Here is a 15,584-nt window from a genome sequence, read left to right on the forward strand (position 1 = left end):
AGAATCTACCTCATTAGTAATGAAAATATACTTCATACATATACTTACCTTAAAAAAAGAATTTTAACACAATGAAAAGAAAGTTGACTGCATTATTTTGTGATTATATTCAGGTATTCATCCCAGAGGTCTACCACACAGCTTTCTATAGTATTTTGTCTTACTGGTTCTGGTTCTTTTCCTAATATTTCCTCTTTCTTCTACCCTGTATTAGAGGATGTGGTGGTCAAAGTCTTTAAGTAGCATAAGTGGAATGTTTTGTTTAGCCATGTGTTGAGGATTTCAACGTAGGAGCTGCCTATCAGTGCAATTAATCACTTTCCCCCATTTCATTCATAACACAGAAATATGTTGTCTCTTCACAAATACATTAGGCCCAGCTCACCTGAAGGAATATCCTATCTCCTCATTTTCTCGTTTTTCAACAGTCTGTAATTTGTCTTGGCTTATTGTTATCCCTGTTTCAAATTTCCATCTCTTTTATGAGAATTATTCGGGTAAAACATTTTTTTCATTTTATATTATGGATTTATTTCTCAGTTGAAAATATGAATATTTACAAAGTAAATAAAATGTTCTAAGCCTTTTTGTGCTACTTGTTCATCACCTCCTGCTTTGAAGAAGTTTCAGGCACTATCCCAGATGAAGGTAAATGTAATTAAAATACAAGGACCAAGATATCAAAAAGATGACAGATGGTTTTTCTCAAGGGCTATTACAACTGTTCCAGAGAGTTATACAAAAATTATGAGAATGGCTATTTTGCAAGGAGAAGCCTATGGGTACACGGCTAACAAAAAAGAACAATGTATGAAGCAAAATCCCTTTCAGTAGTTAAGTATATGAAGATATTTTAAAATATATATATTTATATACTGAATGAAACACATTATATTCTACAGCTGTGTACAGAATTATGATCAAAAAAAGAGTACATGATCCTATTCAGGCATAGTTTTCTCAGTTCTGTCAATTTCCAGGTGATTCTGATAAATTCAAGCTCCTCTGCACTCTATCTGTTCAATAACAATATGCATGTTTCAACAAGAAGGATAAACTGAAATAAATTCTAAACACTGATGATAAAAAAGACTCTGAAATAGTAAAATAAGGAGGATAAAAAATACCTGTTTCTTTTGCCCAATTCGATGAGCTCTAGCCTGTGCCTGAAGATCATTTTGTGGATTCCAATCAGAATCAAATATAACAACAGTGTCAGCTGAGGCTAAGTTAATTCCTAAACCTCCAGCTCTTGTGGAAAGCAAAAAGCAGAAATCCTATAAGGAAATATAAAAGGCACAATTTTAAATTCTTAACTGTGACTGTGAATAATCAATGTGAGAATTTTATAACTGAATTCCTGAATTTAAAAATATTTTACCAGGCTCCCCTGTTGACTCAGAAGTAAAAAAAAATCCACTTGCCAATGCAGGAGACATGGGTTCGATCCCTGGAGAGGGAAGATCTCTCATGCTGTGGGACCACTAATCCTGTGCGCCGCAAGCACTGAGCCGGTGAGCCACAACTCCTGAGCCCTTGTGCTGCAGCTACTGAACCCTGCACACCTAGAGCCCCAGTTCCACAACAAGAGAAACCACTGTAAGGAGAAGCCCGTGAGCTGCAACGAGAGAGCAGCATGTGCTTCCTGCAACTGAAGAAAGCCCATGTGGAGCAAGGAAGGCCCAACACTGCCCTGAATTAACACAGTTCTTTAAAAGGTATTTTACCAACAAAAGTGAAACATAGTTTTAAAATTGCTAATAAAATGTATCTAGCAAAACCAATAAACAAGACTCCCAAATACAAATATATATGGGAATAATAAACAACAATTCATAAAGAATTCTAAATCAAAACAGGCTAGTTTATTTAGAAGCAAATTAACTGTCCTATATTGAAACAGTATTTATACAAAAGGGTAAAATTCCTCATATTTAACAGATAATATGGAATTTAAAACCTCACTTGTAAATCAAAACTGGCCATCACCAATAACACTTTTCTTAAAAAACTATAACTAAAATAATGACTGAAACAATTATTTACAATTTTAAAAGCATTCATACCTCTGATCCTTCAGCATTAAAATGATCTAGAGCTTGTTTCCTCAGCTCCCCTTTGATTGATCCATCTAATCTCTAGAATAAAACATTAAAATACTACATTGTAACAGAATCAAAACTTTAAAAAGCAATTAAAACCAAGTATGAAAAAGCAGCACTACTTTTGATAAGACCAGAAGGTACTTACAGGTAGGAAAGCAATGCCTAAGCATTCTGTCTCCAAAGTCTGTGTTCTTAACCACCGGAACTACTTTTGCTAATAGTAAATAATAGCACTGACCGTCACTTTACCTGAGACCCACTATAAGAATATGTTTTACATGTGAATGGGTACACAGTATACACTCAAAGCAAGTTTCATGACACAGTGTACTGTGAAATACCCTCATTATTTTATTATCTATTTCATTAAAAAAAAAAAATTTTAGTACAACATTTGAACAACCCATTAAACTGATCCTCAGATCCATTAATGGGTTAGAGCCCATAGTTTTTAAAAAAAGCACTGATTGAGTCCAGTGTGGTTATGGACCCACACATCAGTGAGAACTTAGAAATGCAAATTATTGAGACCCATTTCAGACTTACTGAGTCAGAAACTATAAGAGGAACTCAGCAAAAGCCCTCTGTTTTAAAATATGAGAATCACTGATTCAGGGCCCCATGGGCTCTAGTTGAACAGCCCACATTTGAGCATCTTTACTGTTCACCAGTGCCTTGAGCAAGTGATTTGCCTTTTTTCCTTGTCAGTTTCCCTCCTCAGTAAATGAACACAGGAAGTACTACTTCCTTCATACAGTGAGAGAACAGAGTAAAACACTTTGCACAGTGTCTGACCCATTCTATGTTAAGTGTTTACTAAACATCAGCTAAACAAGAAAAGTCCAAAATCAAAAGCTTTTTTAAAGTACCAAGTTTGTTTTTCATGAAAAATTGCAACTAGTAAAACCTTTCACTCTTTTTACTTTTCCCCCTAAATGACTAGATGTATCTCAATCATGTTGATATCACCCAACATCTGTTCTTCATAGCACTTACCAGAGTCATAACATTACATTTATTTGTCATTACCTGCTTAATGTCTGTCTCCCATATGAGACTGTAAGCTCCAACAGAGCAGGGATTATGCATGATGAGGTTCATCATTGTAATTCTACTTCTACTTTACTGTCTGCACTAAATACACACCATTTATTAGCTCAATATGCTAGTTGCTATGTTTCAGGTATTATTCATAAAATTGCTCTAAGGATTAAATAAACTAGATGTAAAGTACTAAGACTGACTCTTAAATATTCATCACATTTGCTCTTGTTAAGTCAGAGTCATGTGCAACTCTTTGCGACCCCATGGACTGTAGCCTGCCAGGTTCCTCTGTCCATGGGATTTCCCTGGCAAAGAATACTGAAGTGACTTGCCACTTTCTTCTCTAGGGGATCTTCCCAACCCAGGGACTGAATCAGCATCTCCTGCACTGACAGGAGGATTCTTTACCACTGAGCCACCAGGGAAGCCCAAATATTCATATTAGCTGTAATTATATTGAATGAATTTCAAAATAAATATTGAATAGATGGAATATAAGCCCTTTTTGCTCTTTGGTATATTCTCTAAAGTCATGTATTTTTATTCAGCAAACTATGCACTAGAATAACTATGAGCATACAACGTTCAGAATCTGCAACAGTTCAGGTAACACCAGAAGTGCTGCTCTCTCCTATCCTTCCTCAGACTAAAGCCTAATACATAAGGCTGCCCCTTTAATTTGAACATAGAAGAGAAACACAAAGAAAAACTGTTTTGCTGTTAAATGTAAAGTCAAGAAGAAAAAGAAAAGGAATAATGACAAAATTTTTAAACAGATCTATTTTCTTAAAAAGAGTATAGGTTATATAAAATCTACTCTTCATTTACAAAAGAATTTCAAACATGCCCAGGGATTAGACAAAATTCAAATCAACAAAAAAGACAAAATGAAATGCTTACTTGAAAGGGAAACTGACGATACTTCAAATATTCTGCAAGTATATCTAACATCCGCACCATTTGAGAAAAAATAAGAACTCTATTGCCTCGCTCTCTTAGGCGAATTAACAGTTTGTCAAGAAGAATTAGTTTTCCGCTACTACGGATTAAGTGCTATAAGGAAACAATAAATTATAATTGTTATAACATGTTAAAAGAGCTGTATTTAATGAAACAAATGTCTCACAACACTTCAGTTTCTTCATTTTAAATTAAGATTTTTAATTTTCATAATGTTGACATAGTTTATTTATGTTTTCAAAATTTTTTAGAACCTTGACCAATTTGTTCTATGACTTAAGCTACATTTTCCTTGCCATTTAGCACCTAGGTTTTGCTGCATTTTCTGGAGACCAAATTAAAAAAAAGCACCATTTCACTCTATTTGTTAGATATCACAGCATTTCTCCAAAAGTCTTAGCTGAAAACAACTAAGCGACAATACACTGAAAGAAGAAACAACTAAGTAATCAAAGGTTTTGAAAGAGTGAGAAGTGTCTTCTAATTTATATGTCACTGACAGCACTTCAAAGCAATACTACAGCTGGATGTAGTATTGTGCCTTCTTTACACTCTTCATTTGTCTTCCAGAAGTGATAGGAAGAGAAAGATCTAAGGTCCAGATGCCCTTAAGACTACCATTTGCCATGTCACAAATTCAGCAAAATCACTATTTGTGAAATTTTTTTCACAACAAAAAATACACTAAGGGGTTTTTGCTGGATAAAGTGTGACAGATCATGGTTAGATCAGCTTTACAAAACATTTATCAAAATGACTAAATGGATAAATTATAACTTTAAAATATTTTTATAAACACTAAAAAATAAACAGCACCATCATTTAAATACACCTTTAACCAAAAGGAACATCTAACCAATATATTAGAACATTGTGGTATTTTCACTTAAAGCTGAAATAAACATTTTGCTTTACCATGAAGTAATAAAATTTTAAAATTCTTACTTGTAAGGCCTCCTGTTTATTATAGAATTCATTATTATCTGGTGGTTTAATGAGGTAGCAATGGTTACAACATTTCTTTAGCTCCATCATAATATTCAAAAAGCCTGAGGTACTGCCCTTGGAACCTTTGCTGAGGGCTTTGTAATTCCTAGTTAATATCCACCTGTTTAAAAAAAAAAGATTATGAAAATGATATAGCAGAATTACCAGGATGAATTCTAAAATCACTAAAAAAATTAAGTACCAAAGTAAAACTGCACCATTATGAAGTTCAACTCCAAAGACAAAGGACTAAACTTTGTTCACAAAACTAAATGAACCTCATTCATAAGACCATGACAACACATTGTTATTTGAACCATTACTATACACAGTAAAGGCTTAACATAGTGAATTAATACTGCATAGTGCATTAATCCTTTACCCCAAAATTTATTTTTAAAATGGTCAACTTTATAATCTATCTTAACTTTCCAACAAATTTTGCTATGCTGGGCAATTAATGCAGATACCTCACACCTCATGAGGATACCTGGTTTAGCCAAACTGCCTTGTCTAAAATAGTTACACAATACACATGCAACTTAAGAGATAAATTATAAGTGGCTATTTTATTACTGCAAATTATGCGTAACATTTCCTCTCACCATGACTTACCTTGTCTAACATCTTTTATTTTCTTCCTTTTTACAAGGTTAGTTTTGGAAGGAACTTGAAACAATTTTATCTGATTTGTCTCAAAACAACAGAACAGGGGAAGTGAGGGTGGTTGGCTATGAGCTGAAGACCAAGCTCGAGTGATGGAATTTATTATCCTATTTTGTATATGGTCTGAAGTTTTCCATAACAAAAATGTAAAATTTATGTAGTAAATGTATTTTTAAAGTGAATGGCACTTATACACTTATCATAAAATATGTTTCTGAGAGTTCAAATGCATGAAGCAGAGCTTTATGCAACTAAATGTCTGAACAGAAACTAGGATGGATACTTCTTTTTGATTCTTTGAAGTGTTACTATACAGATCCAAATATACATAAATTATACAAAATATGATTTATTAACATTTTTCAAAAAGCAGAGTTCTAAGTTTGTTCTCTGGCTTCTACTTTTGTTCTAAAGTTTGTTTCTCTGGCTTCTACTTTCACCTGTCAATAACATAAACATCAGAATTATGTAATAATTCCTTGGTATCATGGCAATCTTAAAACTTAAAAAGAAACCTTCTATACTGTAACATAGTACAAAATAAACACAATTAATGATGTGCTATAAGGTGAATTAGTCTTCTATCACCTGTGATCTTAGACATGCCATTAAATCTCTCTCTGCCTCACTATGCCATACAATAAACCTATTCTAAAATTCAAGAATTGTTACTGCTCTCTAAGACTCAATCAGGGCTAAGGGGCACCTCAGAACATGTTCTCTGTTTACAGCTTACTTGTAATATTGTTTCTGTAAAGCACTCATTTCCATTCTTAAAATCTGTTCAACCTTGGCAGGAAGAGATTTTTCCACATCTTTCTTAACCCTTCGCAACAGAAACGGCTCAAGCTCCTTGTGGAGGCTTGCATAACCATATTCTCTGCCTTTGCCATGTTCTTCTTCAAAATCTTCCCAGGAAGAAAACCTTAAAAATTTAAGCAAATGGAAGAATCAGTGAAAGAAGTCAAATTGCATTTGATATTTTACAGGATAGTCAGACATAAACAAAACATAGATTTTGGGGGGGGGGGGATTAGTTAAAATTAATTACTTCTAATAGCTATCCTTCCAAGAAATCTATTGTATATCTACAGATGTAAAATATAAGCTATTTTATGAAAAATTGTTTACTTTCCTTGAGTTAAATAAAGATGAAATATTTTCAAGTATGGGAGTAATTATCACTAAAATATTTCTCAAAGAAAGTTATACATCTATTGAAAGAAAATATGTATATGACCTTGGACAACTTATCTTAGTCTGCTTTTCCTAAAATTATTAGAAAATGGAATTTTCTAACAATACCTTGTTATTGTTATTACTACTGTTTAAGAATGATACTATTTCCATTTTTAAGCAATGGATATTCTGAACAACAGGCAAAATCAACTGTTTTAATTTATTATCCATGGCTCAAGCTTATTTATTTACAAAACTGAAAAATAAAAATATTATTTTGAATTCTATTCCATCCCATTTCTTTTCTTCTTAATAATCTCTGATCCAATGTTTGGGACAATAAAACCTCCTTCTGACCTTATTATCTACACTAATTATTTTCCTGCTAAACTTAGCAAATGAAACTAACATTAAAATTGTATCTTAATTTATCTTACTTTTCTGGCATAATGAAATGTAGCAAAGACCAGAGCTCTTTCAGGGAGTTTTGCAGAGGAGTTCCAGTGATAAGGAGACGGTGATTGGACTTAAAATCTATTAAAGTTTTATACAGAAGAGAGTCATCATTCTTTAATCGATGTGCTTCGTCCACACCTATAAATGCCCAATTCAGACCTCCAAGGAATGCCTTAAAATGAACAGAAGAATGTAGTTAATATTTTGAGAGAAAAATGTAATTCAAATCATTAAAATGAGGCAAATTTAAATCTATGTCCAATATTTCAAATACAAATTATGTACTATTCTAAAATTTATTGGAATCTTCAAATCAAGTAACTCAGAATGAAAAACAAAGTTCCTTCCATGACTAACTCAACCATTAGAAAAACAGTATAATTATCCAGTGAAAGTTTTTACTAGCTTACATACTGAAAATAAAAACTATAGTGTCATTTAAAAATTTCACAATGTTTACAGCATAAGTCCAGTAGAAACCTCATTAATGTTAATTTGGAGAAAATAAATTTGGAATAGTATCTAACTCCAAGTATAGTTACAATTAACTGCTATGATTTTTATGAATTATTTATTTACAATATATACATAAACTTTATAAAGTCTTAGTTTGACTTATGGAGACGGGCCTGATTCTGCTACTTAAAAGTTGCATGACTTGAGGCAAGTTCATCAACCTCTTTGAGATTTGACTTTTTTTCACAACAGGGACAGAAGTGTATTATAAAGTAATTATAAAGAATTAAAGAAGATAATAGCTATAAAGCATTTACCCAGTGGTAGTGTGATACTTCCTCCTCTTTAAAGACCTTACAAATCAAGACACTATACCAAGCTGGTTTCATATCCTTTGGTTTGTATTTACAACACTTAAAAATGTAAAAATCAACCTTACTTCAAGGATCATAAAAAAATAAATAGAGAAGCTGGACTTGACCCAGAGACTTTGCATCTGCTGACCACTGATTTATGTTTATCTTTTCATCCTATCCACAATGTAAAGGAAAAACTGATATACAACAAACAGAAAAACAGATTAATACATACCTTATCCTTCAACAAGATTTCATAAGTTGTTAACAGTATATTAAATTTTAACCGTTTGGTCTGGGGATGCATCCATTCATGAGTTCTTATCTATCAAGAAATTTCAAAGACAATTTTAAAACAAAGATTTTTTTAGAAGAATACTTTTACTTGAGTATCTGAACTAAAATCCATTCAAAATACAAAAAACCTGTCTATATGTTTCTGTAATAAAAACTTTAACAATTCTTTATACAGTACAAACTACAGTGATCTTACTTATAAGTAAAATATAAATACTCCAGCATATCAAAATCTTCTATAAAAAAAAAGCCACATTTTTAATATATGCTTTTCACTGAAGGAACTTCTCATTTGACCAAACAAAAGTGATTTCCTTTTTGTAGATGAAATAAGTCTGGGGTTTGCTTCACAATAATAATTGGGAGGAAAGTATCATGTAGAGGGACAGATGAAACAAAACGGGCAAGAGTTAAAACTGTGCAGTTGGACATAGGACATGGAGATTTTATTACATTCTTCTGTAGGCTTTCATATATATTTGAAACTTATAATAAGGCAGGAAAAAAATATATATAACACTAAAACAAAAATTAACTATTAAGCCAATCAAACGTGATGAATCTTACTCTGTAACAAGTTTCATGCTGGAAACTAAGACTTTATAAAGACCAATCAAAGACTTGTCCTCAAAGATGAGTTTGTCCAAATTTCTAAATTTGTGGTGAAAACAACTTACCATGTTTCTGCTGTTGATGTCACCTAAATAAACCACAGCATTCATTTGAGAAGCCCATGTCTGAATCTCCCTTTGCCAGGAAGTGAGAGTGGAGAGTGGTACTACTAACAGAAAAGGTCCATATAATTGGTGTTCATGAAACAAATAGTTCAGAAATGAGATCGTCTGTATTGTTTTTCCAAGGCCCATTTCATCAGCAAGTATGCAACTATTACCTCTGCAAAATGAAAAACAAAAATCATGTATGCAATAACGATTCAAATTTACAAGTAACCTTTATACATAATCCATGTAAAAATTTATATGAAGTTAAATCAGATTAATCTGATAGGTATTATTTACAATATGCATTTTTATTAACTATAATAGTATAAGAGAGTTTATGATTTTAGAACACAAAAGCAGCTTAAAAATTAACAGAATTATTTACAGTCAGTTATGGAGATAAGGACACAATCCATCTACAAGTGGTAGAGTCCGGATAAAACTACAGCTATGTTAAAGATTAAAAAACAAAAAAACTGCACCCTAGTCACCTACACTGCCAAAAACAGAGTAGGCGACACATGAGAGAGGAAGAGAAAAACAGAAGCCAAACTGGCTATTAGAAATAACTGGAAGAGAGACAGTCCAGGACACTGTGAAACAACGTATACATATTCTTATTCCAATTAAAACATTTTAAAATATTGCAACAATCAAAAGGTTCTTTTTCTTCTTAATATAAGAAGTACTATTTATATAGGGCTTCCCTGGTGGCTCAATGCTAAAGAACCCACTTGCCAAGACAGCAGAGACAGGTTTGATCCCTGGGCAGAGAAAATCCCCATGGAGAAGCAAATGGTAACCCATTCCAGTATTCTTGCCTGGGATATCTCATGGACAGAGGAGCTTGGCAGGCTATCTAGTCCATGGGGTCACAAAGAATTAGACATGACTGAGCAACTAAACAACTGTTTATATAATAGGAAATTCAAAGACCTATGTATAAATACCAGAGGGTCTTATCCTTTATGCTGATGGAAATCTTTTCCAAACCCCATATTTGTAAAAATTTATCCTCTTAAATAAACAATTCAAAATATACATACTTGCACCAAGAGTGAGCAAGCCAATTTAAACCATTCAGTTGATAATCTCTTAATTCTAATCCTTCATGTCCTCCAATATAGGATGGCTGCTTCTTTAGGGCTACAAATCTTGGCCTTTGTTTTAATACCTTTTGTAGAAACAAATATTAACATGAATTATTAAACATAAGAAATCATATTAAAAGATGAAGATCTCAGCTTTTACCATAAATTTTAAAATTTCATCTCAAATCATCACACTCAGAAATTCCATGACAAAATATACATGAGGACTGAAAGAAGTCTGTTTTCTATAACAATGTATAGTGACATATTCTGGTCTCTTTTCGGAACAAAAAATGACAGAGGTAAGTGAGTTTTTGCTGAAATACTTGGATCTCACGTTTCTCAAGTAAAAGCTATGTTAAATTCATTCATTTTACCACAGTTCCAGCCCTGACCTAGAAATAAAACATAAAACTGGTTTAACTTTCCATCTGATTTCTCATTTCTAAATTACCCTTATGAATTTAATTAAATCTTATAATAAGAAAACAAATTCTAGTAGTACATAGACCCCAAACTATCACTAGTAGTAAATTTTAAGTATTAGGCAAGGCAGTCCTTGATACTTTCTTATGGGGACATCCCTCTTTTCCTTTCCTATCATCAATGATAATATTCACCACCTTTTAAATCAAGCATATACATCTAGTTTCCAAGAAATTTTCCATTTTTGACCTTCCTAACCCAGTCCCCACAACTGCCACCACCAATTTATTATCTTTCTGACACAAGTTTCACTCACCAAGGCTAGAAGACAGTGCCATATCTAAAGCACAGCAATTACAGGAATATCATTTCCTGTAGGACCTACCATCCAAAGAGTTCTTTCCTGTAGCCTGTATGAAATCAGGATCCAACTCTCTGTGTGGGGCTTGTAGTATTTATGATGCATAAATACAGTTTCAATAATTTAAAATGGCAAACAATACTCACTTTGCAGTCTTTAAAAGGAGTGGTTTTTGATTGATTCCTGCTGAAATACTCATCTATGCATGCTTGAAACTTTTTGGAAATAAGAGCTCCATCTTCCCAGCTGCACTCTGAGTATGGAAGACCCTGCCATTTGCAATAATAATCAGGATAGCCAGCAGCTGACTTCTGATTGGAGTGAGCTGTAAGATAAACCAGATATATTTTACACTGAATTTTATCTAAGGAATAATTCTTGGTAAAAACTATACAAGTAAAAATAAGCCATCTGGTTTACACTATTATTATTATAAAAGCAAGCTACTTTATTTGATATGTAGGCAAAACTTTAAGTTTTCAGATGACTTCAAGCATGGAAAGATAAATGTTTAATTAGAATCATTTATTACTAACCAATTATTCGCTCCACTATTTGATACTGCTTATGGAGATCATCTGTAAGTTCTTGCTGACAATTATAATATTCCACATCTTCTGGAGAAGCATTTTTCAACCTGAAAGATTATTAACCCAAGAACAAAGTTAAAAATCTCCCCTAAATCCCATCTGTGCACAAAATCTCCCATCTTGTCACTCAAATGTGAATCAATTTGAATAATGAAGAAACTGAAACAAATTTAAGCATCACTAATTTTTAACTCCAACATAAAACATACCATCTTTTTGTTTCCTGATCTTTTTTCTTATAATTATCTAATTTTTTCATTCCTCTAACATTTTGCTGCTTAAGGGTTTCCTCTGTCTCCCAAGTATTGTGGATATGTGACCATCCTTTCCATTTAATTAAATACTGGATCTCTCCTGGTTCCTTGTTTTTTTCAAATCCTGCATTCGGGTCACCATCTGCTTCAACTGCATAGATGGTTGTAGTAGCACCAGTAGCTGAAAAAAAATAGTACAATACTTCCATGTGATTCTGTTATTGAAGTATTTCAACTCAAAATTTCAAGAATATAAACAGAAAAATATATGCTCTTTTAAATAAGTAACAAACAGGGTATGAGTTTATAGGAAACTACATTATACATTCATAAAAGAAACTGAATTCTAGAACAGAAAGATTAAAAATCACCTTTAAAAACTACATATTTGAAATCACTATGTAGAAGAGATAGCTGCACTCCCATGTTCACTGTTATATCACTTATAACACGTAATAAGCGTCCACCAACAGATGACTGGATTACAAAAAACACTGTACATACATATACAACGGAATACTATTTGGCCATAAAAAGGAGGAAATCTGCTATCTATAACAACATGGATGGACCTCAGTAGCATCGTGTTAAGTAAAATAAGTCAAGAGAAAGATAAACTGTATGTTCACACATACATGGAAAAGGGAAGGAGGGAGGGGGGAATTCACTGACTGAGAGATCAGATTCAAATTTATCAGAGGTAGGACAAGTATGATGAAGTGGTCAAAATAGATTCTTTACCACTGAGCCACCAGGGAAACCCTAAGCAAGGGGTGTGTGTGTGTGTGTGTGTGTGTGTGTGTTAGTCGCTCAGTCATGTCTGACTGTGCAACCCCATGAACTATAGCCTGCTAGGGACCTCTGCCAATGGGATTCTCCAGGCAAGGATACTGGAATGGGTTGCCATTCCCTTCTCCAGAAGCAAGGTCTATTTTACAGCAAATAAGTACAAACGTAAAAATTCCACCCTCAGCTTTCAAAGTTGCAAAGTCTTCAGGAAAAAATTCACTCTAGTAAATATTAGTGAAAAACAAAACCAAAAATGAAGGTTTCTTTTCTTTTTCTTTAAATACCTCCTTTTCTTCCAATCCGACAATCCATAAACCGTTCTATTGTTTCAAATTCCTCTTCCTCAGGTTGAGGAACATCCTCTCCACAGACTTCCAGGAGGTCATCAGAATCTGTTTTCATTTCCTCATCTTCCTTATAGCTAACATTGACAGTTGCTTGGCGACGAGAGCTTCTTTTATCATTATCATATTCTTCTTCATCATCCTCCTCCTCAGATGAATCAATCTGTCTCTTTTTTTGTCCAATAATCTTTTTTCCATTTTTTGACTTAGATCTAGGGAAAAGTGAAGGAAAGAGGTATTTTACAGAAATACTGACATAAAACAAGATTTGAGAAACTCTAAGAAAAAGAATGAATACCTTCTGTAACCAACATTTTTCAGAATCAAACCAAGAACATACTATACTTACCTATTTTGAGGTTTTCTACTTTTAACTTTATTTTTTGGCTCATAATCTGATTCTGTTTCATCACAACTGCTTTTATCTCTTTCTTCTTCAGATTCTGAATCCGAACCAGACTGAGAGGGCGATCCCGATCCAGACATCTGCCAATCTTCACTGTATATAAAATATATAATATGTTTACTTATACATATATAGCAAATTTTGTCTGACAAAATATAAAAATAATCAAGCTAAATTACATTCCAGCTAATATAAAAAATATCATTTTCACTCATTATAAAAATATTCAAATATCTGTAGAATAAGAAAATGCTGGAAAATATTCTTCATAGATTTCTCTAACTACAGAGTTTTTTGTTAATCATTTAATCATACCTCAAAATGTAACGTAAGTAAGTGGAGTTTAGGTGAAAACACAGTATGCTAATTTAGAGTCACAGTGCTTAATTTTGAAAATTCTGTTTAATTATACTTGCCATTTCAAAACAGATTCTATAATAATTCCTTTCATTCTAATTTTGTGGAGATTGTGATTTTTAAAAACATACCCTTTAAAAAAATTTTAAAATATCATACATTAAGAAACTTAAAATAAGGTATCAAAAAATTGAAGAAAAAATAAAAACATTCCATCTTAACCAACATTCAGTAACTACCTTACCCTTATTACTATTTTTAGTCTATTTAATTTCAAATAACATGGAAAGAAAAAAATGTTGGATTCACTGTTAATATTCTACCATAGTATTAACTTTAAATGAAAGATATACATTAAGTTCTTACATATACACTACATTCTATATTAAAGGCACTGTTTCTACTCCAGTGCTCTGCACAGCTTATACCAATTACAACTATGTCATGTTAAGGGTTGCATAAGCAAGCCACATGCTAAAATCTGGTTTATGATATTAAAAAAAAAACCATAATGGGAGAAGCTAATTTTTTATCTTGAGATTGTTTTTCAGAGTTTGCACATGAGACATAGCAATAGGCAGCATATATGAAAAAAAATCTCCATTTTATACTTTTATAGTAAGTACTATAATCATTTTTATATCCAACAAAATCTATCCATCATCTTAAATTACTCATATTTTAAAAATATTCTTTGCTTGCACTCATACTAAGTTTAGAAATTACTAATTCAGTGGAAAAGTTGAACAGCTGATAAGACACAGTAGCTGAAAATACACTCAGTAAAACAAAAGACAGATCTAAAGAAATCAGCCAGAATATAGCACAGCAAAAAAAGGATAAAACACATGGTAAAGTAAGACTCATGGTAGACCAGAAGGATGATCCAACAGACATATAATAGGTATGATCCAAGACAGATAAAATATCTGTTAACTGTAGTAACACAAATTGATAGAATGAAAAAGAGAAAATGCCAAGAGATCCAATGACTGAATTTTTAGAAACTAGTAAAACTCATGAATCTTCACATTAAAGATGCATAAAGTAAAGTGCATTAAGTGGGATACTGCTACTGCTGCTAAGTCGCTTCAGTCGTGTCCGACTCTGTGTGACCCCATAGACGGCAGCCCACCAGGCTCCCCCGTCCCTGGGATTCTCCAGGCAAGAACACTAGATAGGTTGCCATTTCCTTCTCCAATGCAGGAAAGGGAAAAGTGAAAGTGAAGTTGCTCAGTCGTATCCGACTCGTAGCGACCCCATGGACTGCAGCCTACCAGGCTCCTCCGTCCATAGGATTTTCCAGGCAGGAGTACTGGAGTGGGGTGCCATTGCCTTCTCCATTAAGTGGGATAAATAAATAACAAATCCAAAGCTGGATGTACAAGACAAGACGGTGGAACAATGTTTTTGAAGAAATGAGAGAGAAAACAACTCAGACCATCTAAAGTATCAGAACTGAGACCTGAAGTATTTTTTAACACTTCCTGGGTCAAGATCTTTGGGAAATTACAGTGAGTTGCTAAATGAGTTCTAAAGAGGAAGTAAATTTCATGTGCAGACAAATTAAGGATAACTATTAACATCCGAACTATCTGAAATCCAACATCTTTAGTCCCAACATTTCTATATAAGTTTTTCAAGTTATTAAGATCTTCTGATATTGTGACTAAGATCTTTGAAGTTTAAAAAATATACAGGAGAGGTGTTATAGGAGATAAACAAGTGGCACAAAAAA

General features: G+C 33.0%; 1 protein-coding gene across 4 annotated transcripts in view; it reads right to left on the reverse strand.

Annotated features, from left to right (window-relative positions):
* Positions 1-15,584, reverse strand: part of CHD1 (chromodomain helicase DNA binding protein 1) — a 74,594-nt gene that overhangs the window by 30,098 nt on the left and 28,912 nt on the right. For all 4 annotated transcript variants that reach the window (XM_086413259.1, XM_086413258.1, XM_086413257.1 and 1 more), the window contains exons 6-19: positions 13,433-13,582; positions 13,024-13,295; positions 11,906-12,131; positions 11,643-11,743; positions 11,253-11,431; positions 10,275-10,402; positions 9,184-9,400; positions 8,445-8,534; positions 7,379-7,569; positions 6,499-6,687; positions 5,055-5,217; positions 4,050-4,202; positions 2,067-2,138; positions 1,128-1,277 (exon numbers count right to left, since the gene is read on the reverse strand). In XM_086413259.1, coding sequence (XP_086269385.1) covers positions 1,128-1,277; positions 2,067-2,138; positions 4,050-4,202; positions 5,055-5,217; positions 6,499-6,687; positions 7,379-7,569; positions 8,445-8,534; positions 9,184-9,400; positions 10,275-10,402; positions 11,253-11,431; positions 11,643-11,743; positions 11,906-12,131; positions 13,024-13,295; positions 13,433-13,582 — 2,281 coding nt within the window. The remainder of the gene's footprint in view (positions 1-1,127; positions 1,278-2,066; positions 2,139-4,049; positions 4,203-5,054; positions 5,218-6,498; positions 6,688-7,378; positions 7,570-8,444; positions 8,535-9,183; positions 9,401-10,274; positions 10,403-11,252; positions 11,432-11,642; positions 11,744-11,905; positions 12,132-13,023; positions 13,296-13,432; positions 13,583-15,584) is intronic.

Source organism: Bos grunniens, chromosome 7, assembly GCF_055505025.1.
Source record: "Bos grunniens cultivar Pamir isolate PY7600 chromosome 7, Bosgru_T2T1.0, whole genome shotgun sequence".
Lineage (NCBI taxonomy): Eukaryota > Metazoa > Chordata > Mammalia > Artiodactyla > Bovidae > Bos > Bos grunniens.